The sequence below is a fragment of the Sebastes umbrosus genome, chromosome 16, assembly GCF_015220745.1.
Source record: "Sebastes umbrosus isolate fSebUmb1 chromosome 16, fSebUmb1.pri, whole genome shotgun sequence".
NCBI classification, from domain to species: Eukaryota; Metazoa; Chordata; class Actinopteri; order Perciformes; family Sebastidae; genus Sebastes; species Sebastes umbrosus.
In genome coordinates, this window is record NC_051284.1 from 8731670 (window position 1) to 8755279 (window position 23610).

A 23610-nucleotide genomic window follows, 5' to 3' on the forward strand; every position below is an offset into this window, starting at 1 on the left:
CCCTTCATATCGCTGGTAATCCCTGTACATACTTCATCGTCATCATCAGGAGCCGGTGGAGCATTGAGATTGACCGTCTGGGGTCACGACGATGACAATACTCCAGGTTGTTTTGTTTCATGTCTGATCTCTTAGCGTCTTTATCTCTCTGTGACTACATCAATGTATGATTAACAAGCACAGATCATTCATAGAAGATGGTATTATCTGCCTTGCATATTATTCCTAATCTCTGTACATAATTCATCAGCACTTAACCTCATTCGGAGAATGCATCATCGAGAGACGGCGCCGATGGGATTTATAGCTGTCTGTCTCGCGAAAAGATATAGCGTCATCGCTTTTCGCATCAAGATGTCCTCTCTTTCTCTGCTCCTCCTCTCTTTTATTCTCCAAAGCCTTTTCTAAGATTGTCATCTTACAAAAAAGGCTGCGTTTATACTTTCAGCCTTTAAGATACTTGTTGGAAAGTACTACGTTGGAAAGCGCGATGGCCACGAAAACAAATAGCTTCCTGCGGGGGCGCAGAGGAGGGAGTGATCGGACAGCCTTTCGCCCACCCACCCCGATCCTTCCTCGCTCTGTCACGTCACTCAAAGTCTTTCTTTCTTCCTGTCTTTTCATCCTTCACCCTCTTCCTCTGGCTCTCTCTTTTCCTTGAAGACGTTTATGTTTCTCCGTGTTTTTTTTTCCCCGCAGCCCTCTTGTCTTTAGATAGCAGATTGATTTCCATTCAACACCTCTGCTGGCACAAAGCAGCAGCCCATTGATTCTGTTTTTTTCATTACCCAAAACACAGAGAAGAAAGAGAAGAGGGAGAGAGAGAATACAAAAGAGGGAGAATGGGAAAAGACGAGTGGAAGACATAGGTGGGAGCGACATAGGGGAGAGATGGTGAGAGTACGAGTGAAAGCGAAAGACAGACAAGGGAAGACGGATCCTATTGTCACAGATGGGGCTCTTGCTTTTCAGGTTCAATAAGAACTTATTGATTTGCCGCACATTGACATTTCTGCGCTTTACTCCCCACCTGCTCCGCATTATGCTCTAGCTGTATGTTTCCTTCATACTGTGAGTTCAGCTCTCTGCATAAACAGATGGATAAGTGAGCGATAGTTTAAAGCTTTTACAGAGCACATCCTCCCCACGATGTTAACCTCCCGAACATGCAATATGCTGCGCCATATGAAATGGAATAGCTGTAACACTTGATTCTGTATTGATCGCTGCAGGGAAACCCCACCCACCACTCCTTCCACTGGGAGGTCAGGGTCAGCTACAGAACAGCAATCCTGGAGCTTACGTGGGATTCAGTGTCTTGCTCAAAGACACTTGAGACAGGCTGATGTTTACTGATACAGTACTGGTGTTTTAACGCCAGTAATCCTGCTTAAGTATTGTATTTCTATACCAGAGGCAGGCCTACTGCCCAGTCGGTCACACGGCAAACTTCCTCAAAGCAGCAAACACAGCAATTCTGGCTCTGTTTAACATGTAAATAATCAATTTCTTAATATAATGATGAGTATGGCCCTGAGGTGAAGTTAGGCCTAACAATAAATCATTTTCATGTCAAAATAGCAATTTCAATTTTCAGATCCAGAAGAGCCACACATTTAATTATAACCTACAAAACAGTGTGGCGAATCAGTCTCCATGTAAACAGTCTAGGGGATTTTATTGACACAGTATTGTTGAGTGTATGGCAGATAGCTGCTGAACAGAGTATCCCAGTTTAGCTTCTTTTAAGTGTGTGTGAATCTGTGCAGCTAATGTTAGCTTCATAAACCGTATATAAGAAGTGGACGTAATCACCGTGACGTCCCCCATTGGTTTGTGGACTGACGTTTTGAAGCCTCGAGTTCGGCATTTTGGCCATCTTGGTTTTTGGCCTTCGCCATTTTGTGTTTTTACAACCAGAAGTGACAGGAAAGGGTGGTTTTAAGTACAACAAAATGCTGAATAAGACATTTTTAGGCAACCAAAAAGATTCTAATTAACTTTTATGAACTGAAAACACACTGTGAAAGGGTTAAAGTTCTAAGACAAAAACACAACCTGTCAATCACAAGGTAGCCATGCCTTAAAGCAGGCCCTGCTTTATGGTCTATTTGACTCTAAATGGGACCATAATTTACCAAATGAACATCATGCTGTATTGAAGAAGACTTTTTACTAATGATTGAGACCATTAACTCATGTTTACAATGTTTACTGAGGTAATAAATCAAGTGAGAACTAGGGTCATTTTATCATAGACTTCTATACAATCAGACTTCTTCTTGCAACCAGAGGAGTCGCCCCCTGCAAAAAATGTGCCCAATGCAAGTTTAAGGCACTTCATTTCTTGGACCCGGAGGTAGCCCACTGGTTTGTTCAAGTAGCTACAGTGGAGAAAACTGTAGCGTTAGCTTATTGCTATCTTAATTAGGTGTCATTAGTCAGATATCAAACCACTGTAAGAAGTGATTACCAGCAGTTTGTCATATCATAACTGGCCAAACAATGCAGCTGTTTTCTATAAATACAATGCCATTTTGTGTCATGATTAACATTGATTATAGATTACCTATAATGTAATATCTTAAATTAAAAGTTCTGTTGAAAACTAGTGGCCTGCAGTTTAATTTATAGAAAATAAAGTCACAATTAAAATTAGATACTTTCCTGAAATCATTCAGCCCTAGTCAAAGACCTTGAGTAAGTTAGCGATTTAGTTTTGTTTGCATTGTGTTGGTGTTGGTTCAAGATTTTCTGTCATAATTGAGTTCAATTATCATGTTTGTTTTTTCTTCAAGGCACTAATCCAGAGCAATACAATTGTGTATTCATTGTACCTTAAAGTGGCAACAGACAATTTTTCAACTTACCAACCCTAGCGATTCTAAGTGGTATTATTGTCAGTGCCACTGTTGCAAAGACAATCGGATTGCATTCATTTTCTTCAGAGCCTAGCATCTACCAACAACGCAGTTAGCAACAACATACTGTCCAAAGCACGCAACCACCGTAAGAATCCCAATTTGAACTAGAGACCTTGATCTCAGTGCTATGATAAAGGCAGAGTAAAACACCCGGTATTAAGTATTAATAAGTAGGCAGGTTTTCTTACTTACTGATCTAGCTTAGTAGAAAGAATGTTGTTTTTTTTTTTTTTTTATCACTCTTCACCTTCTTTGCCTCATCCGTCAACGGGGCTCTTTTGCCAGTAGAGTTTACTCCGGTTGTTCCACCGTCCTCCATTTCCGCCACCTAGGGATAGCTACTGTAAGCTATTTTTTTAAGTTGACTCTGAGCGAAATGTTCTCTGGTAAGCAGTGATGCAGTGTATATATCTAGGGCTTCTATTTGTAGGACTTCTATATGTGGGAGGCAATAAAGAGTGTGCCTTCATAAGTTAAGGCACAACTCAAGTGCTATCTTCTTCTTTGTGCCTTAAATCAAGCCTTCGTTTTCCCGGTAGATGTTGACCCGGTGGCAGACAGGATTGCATAGTGAAAGCGGGGCTTATCGGAAACCAATCTAAATGCAGATGGTGTAATCATTCTGTAGCCATTACATTGTACATCATTACATTGCAATCATATTTCATAATGTTAAGTTAAAGCAAACAACTCCTCGATTGCCAATTTAAACTGTAGGGATCTATGCTATGGCAAAAACTTGTATTACATGGCTACCAAAAGATATATCTTCTGCTACTCATCCATCTGCGGATCTTGTCTATTTTTCTCTTTTCTTCTCCTTCTTGAATGCACACTGTACGGAACTAAATTGAGTCATCCCCACAGCCCTTATCTAAGCTTCAGCTGTTAACCCCTTATTTCAGGGTCAGGTCAAGGGAAGGCATGATGTCGCTGAAATAATGTGCTAAACCTTTTACACATGACCTATCATGCAGTCGTTGGCCTTTACACCTCGCTGGTTTTATTGAACAATCCACAGCCGTGTCGATGATGATAATAAAACTCACAGCCAGCATCGACAATGCCGACCATAAAACTGCCACAAAGTAGAATGTGCTCTTATTCAGACGTAGAGCCAATTATTGCACTTAATTAAGGGTTTGGATGAATGCAAGCCATTCTGAGATTACGGTAATAATGAGTTCACAAATGATAGGATGAATAGATGTATTGTTTAGTCAATGGATAGATTAAACAATGATGGGGGTAAATAGGCTGTTAAAGATATGTGATAGAGAGAATACTGCTCTCTAATAGGGTATTTTATATAACATAGACATGTAGTCATTCTTTTTATATCAATAATAAGCCATTAATAAAGTACTAACATTTGGGTTAGGTTATGCCTTTATTTGGACCTTTTTGTCACAAGTGAAAACAAGGTTGCGTCTGTGTGAGTTGTGTGCAGTTCAATTGAAGAGTGATTTTTGCTTCTCAGATTGTTTTATAAGGGAGAAAGGACCATACTGTATTTAGAGTAAGGAAAAGGCAAACTTTTTTGTCTTGTTTTTGTCTGAAAGAAGTCTGAAAAACAGAATTCGGTTATTTCTTATTTCCTACTCTTTCAACCCCTCAGATTCATATTGCGACCCCTTGCGAGAGTCCAATGTCCAAAATGGTATTTCAAAGTCCTATCCACACATTAAGGAATACAATTCTGGAGAGGACAACCTGAAACCTTTATTTGTTTATGATTTTGTTGGCTTAAAAGTTTTGCATCGAAAATCGTGGAATTCTGGATAAGGATATGCTAACAGGCAAGTATGCAATGATAATAATTACACGTAGATCAAAAATAAAAATTAGGGAAAGGAATATAAAGGATAAAGAATTCAAAGAAAGATATTTTATTAAATACTACTAGTGTGTATATTGGCCTATATTTGCCAATTTTTCAGAATTACGGCCTCTCAGTTGTATGCCTCCGCCATTTAGTCAAGTTGCAGTTTAAATCCAGGTCTGTAAATATCATCATTTCATCATTTTATCCTATTAGACATTCATCATCATAGAAGTTCTTCCTTGACTTTAAGTGGACGTTTTTGCCAAATTTGAAGAAATTCACTCTAGGCGTTTCAGAGATGACAAGAGTACCTTTGACCACTAAAATCAAATCAGTCCATCCTTAAGTCCAAGTGGACGTTTGTCCCAAATTTGAAGAAATTCCCTCAAGGCTTACGGATGTACGGATAGATAGACAGACAATCCGAAAACATAATGCCTCTGACCACGGCTGTCGCCGGCGTGAAGGCACATAAACGTACAATGTGCACGTGTCCTCAATAGTAGCTGCAGCCATGGCTAAGATATGTTGTCCCATGATGTGGGGATCCTGATAAGAAAAGAAAAAATACCATTTGGAGTTCATCTTGTATCTCTGAGCAACCAAAAGTGTAGAGATGAGGACCATAGGGAATAAGAACATTAGCAGTATAGCTAGGAGGCTGAGCCTTGACAATTTTACCTAAATATAAGACTTAGAGTTCATCCACTCCAAGCCTGCAGACATAAAGGGTTCAAAATATCTGCCAAAAACTGAGGCTACGTTGTCTTTTATGGGACACAAACTCCACTTTGACATTCACTAAGTTACTTAATAACACACATCCCAAACCCATCCCCTCTCTATCCAGTCCTCATCTGCTCTGCCTGTTGTTGTTGTTTTGTTTTTTTTCCCCTCTATGTTCATTCAGCGGTTGTTTTCCGCTCCAGCAGATCCATCGAGCTACAGGGTCTGGTTGCCATTTGCCAAAAAAACTACACATCAAGCAAATTGTGTGGCAAGCTTTTTATGAGGCTACACAACAGGGGATGGGGGATGAATCCAGGCTTTTAAAACGGAATACTCTCCCCTCCCTCTCTCTCTCTCTCTCTCTCTCTCACTAGCACGGAGTAGTTTATCCTTCTCTATAGTCCCTGCGGCCTAGGTATAACACCTTGCTCAGCTGTGCTTAAGGCGTGAAAAAACATCCGCCTTTATCCCGCCGTAATGTTCCAATTCTGATTTTATAGCACCATAAACATATCGCGGGCCTAATGTAACAGTTTTATTGTTGTAAGTAGTCTGAGGGGTTTTAAATGGGGGGAACTACCACAGCAGTAAGGATGACTCTGAAGAGGGGGTGGAGTGGTAAAAGGCAGGAAAGGAAGCAAGGAAGGAAGGAGGGATAGAAGGAGACAAACGGAACATGAAGAAGATTTATGGGACTCTGTTAAATCAGATAAAATGGATGGAAAGTGAAAGGGAGGGAAAGAAAGCAGGAAGGAAGAGGGAGGAATGACAAAAAGAAGAAAACCAGGAGGGAAGAAGAGAGGAACATACAGCACAAAGAGACTGCGAGAAAGGAAGGAATATAGGAAATAATGAGTGACAAGAAGTATGGCAAAAAGGAAAAAAGAAGAATACTTGGGAGGACAAATGGATAAAATAAAGCTTGGAGGAAGGAACCAAAGAGGAAGGGTAAAAAAAGGGCATAATGTAGTATGTAGAAAGTTTAGAAGAAAGGATAAAAAGGAGAAGAAGGGTACGATGAAGGGTAATAATAGGAAAGATGGGAAGAAGTAAGAATGAAGAGATACAATTATAAAATAGTGAAAGAAGAATGATCAAAAGAAAGAGAAAAAAATAATGATTTTAGGAAGAAATGACAGGAGAAAAAAAAGGAACAAATGGCAGGAGAAGTGAGCAAAAGGAAATAAAAAAAATAAGAGAAGGAAGGATGGAGGAAATGTAAGGAGGAAGGAATAGAAAGAAAGCCAAAAAAATGAAAAAAAGCAATTACTCGAGGAAGATACAGAAAAAAATAATGTATGGGAGATTAAAAACAACAGATTTAAAAGCAAGTGAGAGTAGATAAGGGAAGAAATGACAGTATGGAGGGAGAAAGTGTGAAAGGAGCCGAGCACAGCATTAAAGAGAAATGTAGATGACTCAGCTAAACTGGAGGAATGGAGCTGAGCTGGGCAGATGGAGGTCTCCACCCAGCTCCAGATGGTGCTGAAATGTCTTCTCCACATCTGGGACAGCTTTCGTCGCACGGCACTTTGACATGTAGCCTACTCTGCCGTTGCTTGTGATAATGAGATCATGCTAAGTGTGGAGCCTTTTTCCTTTAGTGTTGGAAATAGGAATTGGCAAAAGATAAAAGCTGGTTGTCTCTATTCAAGAGAAGATCACACACTGTTCATCACGTTTGACAAATTATTTACTGATTTAATACATACATAAGAGGAAATGGATATCAAAGGGTGGGTCCATTTGCTTTCTTTTCCAGGGTTTTCAGATGGAAACACCCACTCAGCTGTTAGCAACAAGCAGTGAGGTAAATTACCAAAGTAAGCTAATCAACAAGATTATGAATAATGTAAATGCTATCACTAGCTGAGTCAATGTTAGCTGTGCTAAATTTGGAAATTCAGATTTTTTGAAGTGGGGTTGTATGTTTACTGCTGCGTTCTGCAAGGTAAACTTACTGTTTTCGTCAATGGAGTCTGGTGGCTTTGAAGAGATTGGTATAAGTTCTGCACTGCTTTACCTTGATGTCGGACAGCCCTTTTCGACAGGGATCTGAAGCCGTTATATATGCTCTCTTCAAAGCCACCAGACTAAAAAAAAACAGTAATTTTACCTTGCAGAACACAGGAGTTTCTTGTCTACCGCTGCATCGATCGGCTAGTTAGTTTGTGTTATTGTGGGACTTTTGGATCCAAAGGTGGCATCCACAGCAGTACCACCATCTAAGTTACTGTATGTAACGTTAATACTCTGACTAAGGATGTAAATTGTAATGTAGCAGTGTCATCATGCAGAAACCTACGTCAGGTCACGCGGGAAAAAGTTGGAAAAAAAGCATTTTGACGCTAAAACATACATACTTAGACCAAAGTGTGAATGTTCGGGTCTGAATAAATAAGGAACACCACTGCGAAGCAATAGAATGATATAAAAACCACAACAAACCAAGAAATAATTGAACTGCTCTTAAAGTCATTTCTAAGTTAAGATTTGTTTTGTTGTTGCTGTTTGTTTGATTGTAATATTAACTGATAAGAGCAAACAAAAATACTTTGATGTTCTTGCCATCTGTGTTGATTGATAAGAGAGGAGTATTAGTACAATATTTCCACATAAAGGAGCTGAACTTTCCAGCTATTTTCCTTCTCGGTTATTTTGGTTGTCTGAGGATGATTATGAGGAAAGCAAATCAAAGGGTGGCAATAATTACCGTTTTTAGATAATACTCCTCCACTCTGGCATTTAAATAAAGTGTGTTTTATTGGGAATTGCAATATTATGGCTGTAATTAAAATACTAATTTCTTGGGCTGTTCATCGGTGGAAAAATATTATCCTTATCTTCGGAACAAGTTGTTTCCACCAGTGTGAACTGTTCCGCTCCATTGCTGCATTAAAAAAACTGTGGAATAATTGCCAGACCACTAGCTAGGTGGCTAATATTTACTTTTGCAGCAACTGTTCTCTGAGTTGGACTCTGAATAGGGTCTTATGAATAAAAATGGATGGGGAGGTGTTGGCGAATCCCACCTGGCCTGGGCTCAAAATCCCTGTTCCACCTCTGACTACAAGCTGTGTGGGTGCTTGTTAACCATTAGCTCTGGCATCAGGGGCATTATGCATGGTAAAACAGAGATAAGAAGCTAACTTCTGCAATGTTTCTGTCTGCCTGAGAGACTCAGACCTATTAGCATGGCAGCATGCCATCTGCCGTATAAGCCACATTAGCTTCGAGGTCAACAGTAATGGGGCAGGAGTTGAACTACCATTAATTCCCTTCTCCTTGTGCTTAGAAACCAGTTATTCTTAACTGGTTTGATTGCACTTGTTTGCCTTACAATGTGGTGTGTTATTGTTTCCTTAATTGTTGAGAAAATGTACAGGGAAAAAAAAAAAGATTTTGAATTAGAAGGAAATGAATCATTAAAAAATGTCACGTTGCCATTTAGTGCGTGCATTATATAACAGCAAAAATAAGCATGAGGATAACACATGTTTAAAAAGTGCAGTGTAAAGAAAAGTTTGTTAAAACCCATAACTGCTTCTGCATGCTATTTTGTTGGCTTATCTGACAAAGTTTTCCATGTTTCAGGCTATTTAATTTAGACTAGCTTGCATTGCGGTAGCATGGGAGGCTTTAGCCAGAAGCACTGAATACCATTTTCTGAAATAATTGGGCAACCTACTTTTAGATATCTGTGACCCAAATTTTGGTCCCATCCCAACACTGCTGTGGAGTTTTACAATGTTTTTCAGTTCAAACATTTCTAATGATAGTGGATAGTGGTAATGTACAGTACTACAGGAGCCCACTGATATTTGCACCAAAGTAGTTTCATCTTTTACTATATACCAAGAAAATGTAACTGCTGTAACAGCTTCATTAGCAGGGGTTTGGTGTGTGTGATGCTATCTAATAACATAAGCAGATGTTAGAATATAATGAAAATGTTGAAATGTTGCTTTAAATTTTGTACAAATTAAATTTTTCAGCATTTTTTGGGGAAAACAATCTCACCGCAATGTCAATTAGTAGCTATTCTGTTGCTTTTTAGTCACACCAAATGAGGTGCTCAGCTGTAATGGAAATGTTCAATTTTGATTTTTTTCTCAGCATGTTAATTTCTCGCCCATGTTGTTTTAAAAGCTAAAGCTCATTCTTGACTTTGGAAATGGCAGTTTCCATTTAGTATTTGTTCTGGAGCTTTTGATCACATCACAGGATTTCCATCAACAGATAGAGTTTGTCTAAGTGTCATGGAGTTGTAGATTGAAGTTATGATTGAAATAACCTAATATCATGTAACAATATCAAAATAAAATACAAATTTCTTAAGGCCTTTACACACCGGCGGCATTTCTTTCATGTGATTATTCGCTCGTCAATATATTACGAATATTACGAGGCGAAGAAGCGGCTTAATTTTTTTTTGTAACACGGTCAATTTTCTTAGCATTAAACCGCAAATAAAGACATCAAGTTGTGCAGAACGGGTTGAGTGGCGCCTTTATTTATGAAACAACAACACAGGGGATCCGTAGTCTGAACCAAGACGGCAAACATTATTTCTCCTTTCAACCTTGACAAAGGCAGCGCAGACCAGGTCCACTGTTTCCATTCTTACCTTTCACAATAAAAGCCCTAGACATATAATATTTAGAGGCAAGTATTTTGCATTTCCGTGACATTTATTCATCATGCCCCCGGTGTATAAAGGCCTTTAATTATTATTTATTATATAGCCTACTCTTTTATAGCTGTTGAAGTTGCAAAATACAATATATACGTAATCCAGAATTCAATTGTGAGATATCACTTCATGGCAGACACAATTTGTCATATGGACAATATTTTGTAGTTGCTTCGTTTTAACTTCACTCTTAAAGAAATATTTTGAGATTTTGGGAAATAAGCTTGTCAAGAGATCACTCTAGTCTAATTCTAACAGAAAGTATAAAGGTACCATCAGCTTAGCCTAGACTTAACAACCAAAACCAGAGTCTCTAGGAAATAATTGCGCCCGGCCAAGAAGTAGTCCGGGACATAACCCCCGGTAAAACTCAATGTTTTTTACGGAATTTTTTTTATATAGATTAAACAAATGAGATATAACGTACCAGCTTAGCCTAAACTTAACAACCCAAACCCGAAACTCCAGGAAGTAATTTTGTATATAGTATATTTTTGCAACAGATTAAACAAATGAGATATAATGTATCAAGCTTGCAAGGCTTGCTTGGTGGATTTTGTTACCTGTCAATAGAGCAAGACTAGCTGTTTCCCCTTGTGTCTTTATGTTAAGCTAAGCTAAGTGACTGCTGGCTGTAGCTTCATATTTACCATTAGAAGTATCAATCTTCTCATTTAACTCGCTTCAAGAAAGCAAATACGGTTGTTTCCCCAAATTGTTGAACTATTCCTTTAATTTAGTCAAAACCATAGAGTAAACCTGTGACTCTAAGTCTTGGATATGACATGACGTAAAGAAGTTTGCAAGTAAAACCGAGTTTAATGCCAGTTGCTTCACAGCTGTCGGGTGCGAGTCTCTCAGAAAACTCCATAAAAAAACACACAAATGAAATTCAGTTTTGCCTCAAAACTGGACAGCTTACACTCCCCTAATAAAATGCAAAAACAGTATCCCCCTGCAGCTACATGAAACCACTAATGAGCTAGCCCAGAGCACTGAATATCATTTAAAAAACATTGGACGTTGCTGTCACACATGGTCTGACTGGGCTCTGCTGCAAGGGCAGCCACTGACTGCAGTGTAGCTGAGTTATTAGAAGCCCTGGCTTCTTATCGCACGGCCCCAGCTCAACCTGGAAGCCCTCGCCTTGTGTGTTGAATCATTGTTTTCAATGCCTTTTTTTTTTTCCTGGAATAATGCATGTTTGTGTCCTGTAGGCTTTGTCCGATATTTAATCAAGTGAAAATGGCCTGAAAGTAGAACAATCTAGTATCATAGTTCACTGCTCTGTGCATGGAGGCAATCATTTGTCTTGAGTCAAAAAGATGAGAGCGACTAATGGAGATCACATTGTCCTCCTGGCTTTTAGAGTGAGGAAAAAGCTAGAGTTGATTAACATGCACACATGCACACTCACATCCGTGCACGTGCATACGCAATACCAGCATGTAGTGCTGTATCGGTGATGGATGTTGGCGGAGAGCCAGACACAATGACAGCCACTGGGAAGAGGAGGTTTGCTGCGGGAGGAGAAGATTACTGTAATGGAACTCACACACATGTATGTACACACATAGCATATACTGCAGACACGTATAGACATAAGTACACAAATGCCTACTCATAGAGGGAGCATGCACGCAGACACTTTCTCTCGTGTAATGAAAGCGTAATGAAACCCCCAGAAACACACACACACACTCACACACACGCGTACACAGGCGCCCTGGGCTGAGGGCTTGGCAGAGCAGAGTAGATAGATTAGTGTAATAGTCTCGGCCAAGGCAATCATCTGCCCACTGTAGGGCTTCAAATACTGGCAGCGAGATTCAGCTCAGACACAAAGAAATTAACCACAATGAATGAGTCAGTTTGGATGAGTTCACAATGCTAACGGCTCACACAGTCGAGAAATAATCGTATGCGAGACAAAAAAGAAAATTCTCTGATTTGCATGAAAATGTATTTTGTGGACTCAGCATGCGGCGGAACAGGGGTCCAAACACGCCGAAGAACATTATCAATATCTCGATTGTTGCATTGTATCTTTGAATTATAAATGATGACAGCTTGGCTTACACGCTGACAATAAAAAACTATGCAGTGTGAGTGTCACTGGCCAGAGCGTCCGGTTGGATGGATTTCGTTTAGAAAACTCATTTGGGCCGCGTCCAGGTCAGGAGGAGAAGTCGTGCAGCGAATGGGTTTCTTAGAAGCGAAGGTTTTCTGAGGTGGAGAAAAGAGATAATTTCATTTATTCGTGTGGGATAATGGCAAAGCAGCAAACAAACCCTCAAGCAAGGTACATAATTGCAGCCCATTCACATATTTTTAACCAAAACACATTCAGTGTTTTTTGGAATTAAACACAGCTGCAACATTTGTTTTTTTAATTGGCCTTGTTGCTGTTTTAAATCACAATTGCCTGCCTTCACTGTGAACAAAAGTTACTAATAGATATCCAGATAAGTCAGATTCATCAAGCATATCTTTCCACTTATGGTGCTACAAGATACTGATCAAGATAGATAATAGATTCTCTTTTGCTGATGTGAGGAGAAGGGGTTTTCCTCTATGCTAATAGAGCAGAGCTGTGTTTTCATGATCTTTATGTTTCTTTCCAAGCACAGTTAGCTAATGTGGAGACAGTGAAGACAAAAGTTGATGTTTTGGAGATTGAGGACTGACATGTTATATAGCATTCTCCATCATCAAAACATCAACTGAAAGAATAACCTTTGGAATAGTGGTGCCCCGTTCCTCCAATATAGAGTACCCCATCTTATTATCACATTTTTTTAAGTGTCTTTTTTTTTTAAACCAATTTCAATTATGTATAAAGCACAAGCCTTAACATGACATGTGTTGATTAGGCCCAATAGGCTAAGGCATTACGAGATATGTACATTTCTTACAGTATTCCTGGAGGGATTTAGAGCATATCTGAGCTCAGAGCTTGTAATATTAACTCAACCCAATCGCACAGGAAGACGTATAAATAGCATGACATTTCCGTGTGTCATGATAACGCATTTTAGACTTTTGTCGCATGTCACTGATACGCCACAGGCTTAACGTTGTGAAGCGGCTTTTCGCGTACGCAGCAGTTATGTTTAGGCAACAGAATCACTTAGTCAGGTTTAGGAAACACATCATGATTGGGCTTAAAATACATACGTAAACAATGTAATATAAGAACAGAAAGCACACACACCCTCCATAAGCAGTCTTTCTTACTTTTTATTCTCCGTCACTTGCTCTGAGCGTAGCATATTTATGCGAATGTGTTTATATTGCAGTCAGTACAGACTACATGGTGTACACATGTCACACACCAAAAGCAATAAAGGTGTTGCTATTGCACGCAAAATGACTTACAAAATACCATGTCATTCATTCATTCGCCATTTGGTGAGACTGGGCTGATTAATACATTTTCACAGGATAGCAACATTATGATGGAAATAGAAATGGGGAGAGAATTATCTGCTAGTTATTGTCAAAGGTGCAACTGCAACAGTCAAAGATGGAGAGAGTAGGAGGACAATTTATAACATACCCACATCAGGTTCGCCTTCGACACAAGCCTGAGAACATAAACACCACGGCATTATCAGCCAGTACCACCAGTTTACTGCCCTGAACCAAACACCTCTACGTCACTTAAATTTGTCACCTATTTGTACGTTTTGATAACTACAATTAGTTAGTTATTAATATAGTTTTGCATGGTGATAACAACTTGTTGCTGCAGAGAGAACGCTCCATGTTTTCCATATTTACATTTTTTTAAGAGGAAGAAGAAGACATACTGTATTGATTCCAGAGGGGGAATTTTTTCCACTCTGTTGTTATTTTTTACATATTACACACACATAGGTTTGAATGCACAAACAGGACCTTTACACAGGCATCAATGAAGAGATGTCAGAGTGAAGGGGCTGTCGATGGACAGGCGCACATCGGCAGTGCCCAAGAGGTGATATGACACCTCTCCAGCTACCAGTCCACACTCTGTACTCGGTCCGTACGGTTCCCAAGTCCCCACGGACTGAGTTATTACCAGCCCCAAGGCCAGAATCGAACCTGGGGCATTGCGGTTATATGGCATGCACTACTACCACTCGGCTACGAAGGCGCTCAAGGCATTTTTCACCCAGAATAACAAGAATTTCTTTTGTTATATTGGTTAAAAAGAAAAAAAATCACCTGGAATTACTGTATTTCCCTTCAAAACTGTTCCCTTTTTTGTTGAAGGAGAACACTTTTCAATTTATCAATGTATCATGTATCATCAAGGTGGTTTTATATATACTATAATAATAGTAGTAATAATATAAAGTATTATTACTATTATAATTATTATAATTATTATAAAACAATAATACTGAGCCCCAGGATGGATTTCATGGAGTTAATTATACACATTTTTTTTATTCAAATTACAGGCACTTACACCAAAGATACATAAGCATTTCAATTTCTCTTTGAGTGTTCACTTTTAAGTATGATTATGGTATCTCTTATGTATATGTGTGTGTGCATCTGCACATGTTTATTAACTCCGCCAAGGCCAAAGGCCTGGGAAGGAGGTTATCTTTTCACCGTCGTTGGTTTGTTGGTTTGTTTGTTGGTTTGTCCATTTGGATTACTACTCCAAAAGTCTGTGATGGATTTGAATGACATTTTTTTGGAGGGCTGGGTTGTGGCACAATGAACAATCAATTACATTTTTGTGGCGATCCGGATCATGATCCATCTACGGGAATTTTTTTTAATAACTCCACTCAGCTTGTGCATTAACACCACAGGCTTTAAGACATGCGCAGTGTAACTGATGACGCGTTCATGATGCTGATCTCAACATAAACAAAAATGCACATGGTTGATGGCGCAAGCTGCACAGAGAGGGGGGCAATCGTGTTTGGGCAGCTTGGCGGAGGTCTGCGCTCTCCGAGTGCCATTCTAGTTGGCTAAGGTCTCACTCCTATACTCTCCAAATCATTGCAGAATCAAAAGGTGCAGGCATTCAGGGTCAAGAAATGTTCCAAAAATCCACTGAATATTCATAACTGTTTACTCTCTCTCTGTTCTGCACACATACCGGTATATGAATGCATATCCCAGAGACATGCAGTATTAATGAGCTGGTAAACAGTGGTCTCTGTTTTAGAGCGTGACAGTGTTTATGCCTGCAAGAAAAAAAGATGAACCCAGGATGTGCGGGCCGCGCAGAGTTATAAAACAAACACATTATTTTACACAAAGATATTAATGCTTTGCTGGCAAATGTGACACACAACAACACACACACACATACATTCACACAAATGAAACCCAAGGCCACAGCAATAATAGGGATATTAATATCCGTCCGTGCATGTATGTGTATACAAATGTAGCTGCTTGTATCAGAGCTTGTAGGTGCCGGCGAAATTCGCTCCTATCATTAACCTGCACACTTCAATGTCACTTTATGTGTCCTGACACAGAAAATAATGGCATTGTGAGTGTGTGTGGGAACAAGGTTCACCACCTTAGTGATGAAAACATCAAGAGAAGCAAAGAGAACACTCATGGCGTTCAGATGGTCCGTTTAGTATTCATGGGGTCATATAGATGCTCACACACACACTCGTACAGCCTTGTGCTGTTATTCCACCGAGGGCGCGCTAATGACCTACTGCTACATTTGTTCCCTAGCTCTTAATACTAACCATTAAACCTCACCATGTCTCCTAACCTTCGCTTAACTCGATCTCTAAACCAGCTGCTTAACCTGACCAAAACAGCCCTTTGCTCCTCTCAGTGCACACAAGGCCGTGAGCTGTGAACTAGCCACCCTCTTTGGTTTTAATGAGGGATTTCATTAGCATTTTAATGAGGGACTCCAGGAAAGCTGACAAGCCTTTTAAGGGAAACTGAAGGACAAATGTGCAAATCTCTAATGTGACAAACGTCCAGTGAAGAATTACCAACTTCACTCAAAATGGCAGAGCATCTTTGTATTCGTCGAAAACAATATCCGGATTTATTCACTGCGAGCTGAAAACGATTTCCCTTGTATGTTATATCGAGAAACCTGAAGGCGAAAGATTGTGGCATCTCTCCTGATCCGTGCAATAATAAATCACCTAATTGGTCTCCTGTTCTGCTGATGACTTTTGGGTTTTCGAGGATTCAGCACTTCAGCTATACATAGTGGATCTGAGTGCATTGATTCTTTATCATTTCCATTCTTCAATCCCTGTTGAGTATTTTATTTATATTTGTTTTTTATTTCTGCTAGGGTTGTCAATCGATTAAAATAGCTAAGCGCGATTAATCGCAAATTCATCACACGTTTTTTTATCTGTTCAAAATGTACCTTAAAGGGAGATTTGTCAAGTAATTAATATTCTTATCAACACGGGAGTGGACAAATATTCTTGCTTTATGCAAATGTATGTAGATATGTATTGGTGGAAATCAATTAACACAAAACAATGACAAATATTGTCCAGAAACCCTCACAGGTACTGCATTTAGCATAAAAATATGCTCAAATCATAACATATCAAGCAGGCAACAACAGCTGTCAGTGTGTCAGTGTGCTGACTTGACTATGACTTGCCCAAAACTGAATGTGATGATCATAAAGTGGGCATGTCTGTAAAGAGGAGACTCGTGGGTACCCATAGAACCCATTTTCATTCACATATCTTGAGGTCAGAAGTTAAGGGACCCCTGAAAATGGCTATGCCAGTTTTTCATCGCCAAAATGTGGGCTAAGTTTGTAGCGTTATTTAGCCTCCTTCGAGACAAGCTAGTATGAAAGGGTTGATATCAATGGATCCCTTATGTTTTTCTAGTTTCATATCATACCATCTGCATTCTAGCTTTAAAACTGAGCCCGTTACAACCTCCGAAAGATCGATTGTGTTATTGCGTTAATGAAATTAGTGGCGTTAAAGCGATTTTGCTACATTCCTCCTCTTTCAACAATATACTGTAATATTTTTCCTCTGGACGAAGGTGTTTTGTAACAAAGCAGAAGTCGAATGAATTATGTATGTTGTGCAGAAAGCATATGTGCTTGCTATTATCACATGCTGAAGCCCTTTGTCACGCCTGTCTTACCACTGTTAGATAAGAATTTATGTATGTGCAGTTGCATGAGGGTGTCAAATAGAATAAGTAGAAGAAAACATACTTTATTGATCCCCGAGGGGTATTTACATTTTTCCCTCTGTCGTTTTTTATTACACATTACACACAAATAGGCCTGAAATACACACATGCACAAACAGGACCTATACACATGCATAAATGGAGAGCGAGGGAGCTGCTATGATCACCATTTTCTCACCATTTCACATTTTATTACTAATGGATCACAGGACTGCTTGTTTGTGAAAGGTGTTGAGACAGACATGGTTAGCGACGAGCTGGTGAACACAGTGGAGCATTTAGCAGCTAAAGAGCCAGATATTTCCCTAAAAGTGTTGGTGGAGACCAAAACAGAGCTAAAATGTGAATGAATATTGGACTTACAGTAAATTCAAACACGTCTGAGCTTCTCTTCTGGGTGTGTAAATCGGTCATTTTTCACACATGTTTACCATATCAACTGCAAAGGTCATACTATGTCAATGTTGGGCAGTGGTTTCAGAGTTTTGTTCCGTATAACTGTTGAAGGGATCCAAACCCTATCATTACCTGTGCATTCCACTACTTATTGTACTTTGTACATTGTTCTTCCAGGATTGAAAATCTGTATTTCCTGTCTCCTCCTCCCTCTCTGACCCCCTTTCTATGCCACAGAATGATCCCCCCATCAAGCAAGAACTTCCTGGTCAACAACCTGGCAGCAGGGACCCAGTACGACCTCTGCGTGCTGGCCATCTACGACGATGTCATCACCTCTCTGACAGCAACCCGCGTGGTCGGCTGTGTGCAGTTCTCCACCGAGTCGGAGTACATGAGGTGTCATTTTATGCAGTCTCAGTTCCTCGGCGGGACTATGATCATCATCATCGGAGGGATAATAGTGGCTTCGGTGCTCGTTTTCATTATCATCCTGATGATACGTTACAAGGTGGGTCTTTGTCTGTCTCGCTTAATCCACTCTGGCCAGAAAGGAGAGAGAATAAGAGGAGAGAGCTTTTCATTACGTGGGCTTCGCATGGTGGCCTCATCTGGCCTAGTCTACTTCTGATTAACTGTCAAGCACTCACAAGACTTTTTTTTTTACCATTTGAGATATAGTATATCACAACATGCAACCAAATCCCATTGAGTCTATATGTTACTACAAGTTTGTCATGTCTCATTGACTTTCTATGGGAGCCGACATTTGGAATTAGAAAAAAAAAAAGATTCTCAACGTAAAACTTAGGGGATATAAAGTCAATTTTGAAGTCTTTTTAACGTTTTATGTTTTTTTTTGTGCATTTACCTTAATTGCACAGTGATAGTTTAAGGGTATGACATGTATTAAAGGTGCCTGGCTGGCATCGAAGTCAAGAAATGTGCACTCCTTTACCACTAGGCTACTGGGTCCCCTGTAAGTCATTATTTCTTACAATGAGAAATTGTATTTTTTTGTCATTTTCTAATATTTAATCAAACATTTAAGCTTCCATCTGTTTTTTTACACAGGTGTGTAATCCTGGTGAGGGGGGTAAAGGTGTTTCATTGTCGATGACCAACGTTCACTCGCAGACCAATGGGCAGCAGTCGCAGGGATGCACTGTGACTCCCAGCTCCTCTAAACACGGCTCAATCGGATTAGACGACCTCTCGGGAGGCACAAAGAAAAGGAGTGGAGCAGCAGGAGGAGGAGGGTGCAGGGATACGATAACCCAGTCGTCCGACTCATCCCTTCCCGACTGCTCCACGACTACGTCAGTTCTCAGCCAGCCTTGGGCGGCCAGAAGTCCGACAGCTGGAGCTGAGGAACGGGAGAAAGCGGATGAAGAGCGAGCTCAAGCTGGCGTCTCGTCGCCCACCGGCAATACTGGTTCATTAACCAAGCCAAAGCGGAAGCCCGCTCCGAGTAAGCCTTGCTCCAACACCTCAGCCGCTCCTGAAAACTTCCTCTCCTCCCCTCGTCCTCCTTCCTCCTCCTTCTCCACCGCGTCCTCTGCTCTCCTCCCCTCCACCCCTCTGGAGAACCTCAACACCAACCGCAACAACTCCACCTCTCTCAACCAAACCCCGCCTCCCTTCCCCCCTTCCAATTTCTCCAGCCCTCTCGCCACGCCGAGCCCCGTCCACTCCATCCGATTTAGAGAGACGCCCATCCTGCGCAGGGCTCCTCGCGCCGGCACTTCTGTCTCCGGCAAGTACCAGACTCTCCCTGTGGAAGAGGCAGGGAGGAGCAGGGCGAGGAGGAGGTACTCGCTCAGCGAAGGAGGCTCAAAGACTCACTCCTCCCATCAGGGAGCAGGAGGAGCACCCAAAATAGGGCGCATAATGCGGAACAAAAGGAGCCAATCAATGAGCGGGATGCTACTCCCGAAAGACGGGGATGGAGACTCGGACAAAGGGCGGTGCGATTCGGACTGGATCTTAGAAAGCACGGTTTGAACTGGAGACAGCACCCATAAACTTTGGTTTATCCATTATTGTTTATCTTTTGTATGAGTGTACGTCTGAGGTTTTGTGTGTGTGTGTGTTAGTTTGACTTTGTCTAGAGGTGTATGACTGAAGGCTAATGTGTGTTTGTGACATATGAAACAGTGTGCGCGTTGTTGCCGTTCACGGTGTGCGTTTTCGGTGTGTACAGTATGTGTGTGTTAATGTCGGAACCTTTGTTTATATATGTGTGAGAGGGCGACTGTGTGTTTTATGGGTGAAAGCGTGACCATACTTTTTTCTTTTTCAGCCTGTTTTTTTTATTTTCAGAATTTCTATGTATTCAGTTTACAGTTTTATTCACTTTGACGGTGATCTGTTTTTTCAGTTGGTCCTTCAGCAAGTGGATAACTCGCCTTGTCTCGTAGCGTCCCCGAGTTGTCTCGTTGGTTCCACTTTATAGCACAAAATAAAACAAGACAATGGGCTCGCCACGTCATTTCCCGATTCACGCTCACCTTATCTGAAAATACCACGAAAAGGGAATTGTTACAGGAAAAAAAGAGGATTAAAAAACAATACAAGAACTGCAAAGCACACCATTCTCACGTTCACACGTCCACAGGAAGTGTGTCCATACCACGGCAAGAGAATAGCAGTCGGTGCCTTCTTTTGCACTAACACACCCTCTGACAGATGACCTAACCGGATTTAGGACTCCACCATGCTCCCTGAACGAGGGATTAGGACGGAGGGGACAAAAAAGGAAGAGAGAGATTTCACACATAGCCTTTCTTACCTACTGAGGAGTACAGACATTTCTTGACATATAGACAGACACAAACTGAGACAAACAGTAACATACAAATGAAGACTTTAACGGACCTCTTACGAAATTGATATTTTTTAAAGGGAAGAATAAAAGAAAAGAAGAACATAAAAACCTTGTGAGCTTTTCACTGACATTGGTATAGTGCAGCCTGTGTTGGTCACAAGCTCCCGGAAAGCTTCTGTACAGAAAAAGACAACATGTACTGTGTTGTTATGTTGTGTAAAATAAAAAGGGATAAAATGAAAACTGGAAATGTGAAACGTGTGTTTTACATACATATGGAGGATATATTCTTTACTGGATCTTTGCATATTTAGCGAGGATGACGTTCTAACTGTTGCAATATGTCTTCAGCATCAGTCTCTACTGAGATTGCTGCTTTCTACCAGGAAAGACAACAATAATGGGAGGTCACAATCACTTTTCATCTGGCATCAATGTGTGTGGCATCAATTGTTCTTCCCATTATTACATTTCATTTGGAATACAACAATTTCCCACTGCCAAAACGGAACAGACGTATGGTAGTTTTTAATTAAAACAATTGAAGTTTCACATTTTCATTCATCTTTTTGTGATTTGATGCACCAGCGTTTTGCTTGAAACCCCCCCACACACACGCACACACACGCACACACTGTCTGGCTGTTAATTTAGGGTAGAGAATCTCATTTCCAAACATCCCACTTTTCCCTGGCTGCAAACACATTTAAGAGAGTATGACAATTCAGAAAGAAGTGCTCCCATGAGGCCCTTACAGTATGCCAATGACTCATGGGATGTGTTGTTGTTAAGTGCTTACAAAAATATTCATTGTTTTATCTTTGTTCAAATTATGAGATATTAAAATGTTAATGCCCAAAGCAGTAGTAGAAAATGGACCAAAAACATAGGAACATATGAACGGCTTTTTAAAAATACAACATTTTAATACCAGGAAAACTTGTAATACAACAGCTGCTACCAGAGGTGGCCCTGACCAGTTTGGCGCCATAGGCAAGATTTTAGCTGGTGCCCTTGCATCGCAGCCAATTCCACCACAAATATTTGTGTTTATACACTCACACAGATACTGCATTGTTTCATGTCTTTGAGATTTTTTTTAAGGAAACAAATACAAAAGAAAACACAATCTAAAACACCGATCCAACGGTACCTACTATGCATCATGGTTTTTGGCCGTCGCCATCTTGTTTTTTCCAATCATAAGTGGCACGACGGTGTAGCCAAGTACAACCAAATGCTGAATAAGGCATTTTTAGGCAACCAAAAAAGTTACAGTTAACTTTAATGAACTGAAAACACACTTTGGTAATATATTATTACTTTTTTTCGACATACTATACTATGACTTTTTTTATTCAACATACTATACTGTGACTTTATTACTTTTTTTGACATACTATACCATGACATTTTTTCGACATACTATATTATGACTTTTTTTCAACATACTATACTATGACTTTATTATTACATTTTTCGACATACTATAATATGCCTTTTTTCGATGTACTCTACTGACTTTTTTTTCGACATATTATACTGTGACTTTTTTCAACATTCTATGCTATGATTTCTTTTATTCGACATACTATACTATGACTTTTTTTCGCTATACTATACTATGAATTTTTTTATTCGACATACTATATTATGACTTTTTTTTCGACATACTATAATATTACTTTTTTTCGACATATTATACTAAGCATTTTTTTATTCGACATACTATACTAAGACTTCTTTTCAACATAGTATACTATGTCTTTTTATGACTCTTTTCGACATACTATACAATGAATTTTTTTTCGACATACTATACTGACTTTTTTTATTCAACATACTATACTAGGTTTTTGTTTCGACATACTATACTATGACTTTATTATTCTTTTTTTCAACATACTATAATATGCCTTTTTTCGACGTACTATACAATGACTTTATATTTGCCACACTATACTATAACTTTTTCGACATACTATACGATGACAAATTTTATTCAACATACTATACTATGACTTTTTTTATTCAACATAAATACACTTCAACTTGAAGCAATCAGTCTTGGTAGGATAATTAAGGTGTGGTTGGGTGAACTAAACTAAAAGATTAACATGATTGCAGTAAAACATACAAGTGCAGTAAATCATATAAATGAACTTGCATTAATCAGATATGACTTTTTTCGACATACTATACTATGACTTTATTATTACTTTTTTCGACATACTATACTAAGACTTCTTTTCAACATACTATACTATGTCTTTTTATTCCTTTATTCAACATACCATACTACGAATGTTTTTTCGACATACTATACTATGCCTTTTTTTTTAGATACTATACTATGACTATTTTTATCAATATACTATACTATGACTTTTTTCGACATACTATACTATGACTTTTTTTCGAGGTCCTATACTATGTATTTTTTATGACTTTTCGACATACTATACTATGACTTTTTTTTCGAGGTCCTATACTATGTATTTTTTATGACTTTTCGACATACTATACTATGACTTTTTTTTCCGACATACTATACTATGATTTTTTTTATTCGACACACTGTACTATGATTTTTTTTCGACAAATTATACTATGACTTTTTTCGACATTCTATGCTGATTTCTTTTATTCGACATACTATTCTATGATTTTTTTTATTCAACATACTATACTATGACTTTACTTGTTTTGACATACTATACCATGACTTTTTTTCCATATACTATATTATGACTTTTTTTGACATACTATACCATGACTTTTTTTCGCTATACTATACTATGACTTTTTTTTCGACATACTATACTTTGAACTTTTTACGTATACTATACATTGCCTTTTTTTTCGACATATTATAGTATGACTATGTTTCCTTTGCCAATTTGCCTATGCCTTTTTTGACATACTATACTACGACTTTTTTATGACTTTTTCGACATACTATACTATGATTTTTTTTCAACGTACTCTACTATGACTTTTTTATTCTAAATACTATACTATGACTTTTTTTCGGCATACTATACTA

At 39.3% G+C, this 23610-nt stretch overlaps 1 protein-coding gene across 3 annotated transcripts in view; it reads left to right on the forward strand.

Annotated features, from left to right (window-relative positions):
• The window catches only part of lrfn5a (leucine rich repeat and fibronectin type III domain containing 5a), a 148570-nt gene extending 127756 nt beyond the window's left edge, over nucleotides 1–20814 (forward strand). For all 3 annotated transcript variants that reach the window (XM_037746742.1, XM_037746741.1, XM_037746743.1), the window contains 2 exons: nucleotides 17975–18248; nucleotides 18812–20814. In XM_037746742.1, the coding sequence (XP_037602670.1) occupies nucleotides 17975–18248; nucleotides 18812–19741 (1204 nt within the window). In that variant the 3' untranslated portion in view covers nucleotides 19742–20814. The remainder of the gene's footprint in view (nucleotides 1–17974; nucleotides 18249–18811) is intronic.
• The last annotated feature ends 2796 nt before the right edge of the window (nucleotides 20815–23610 follow it).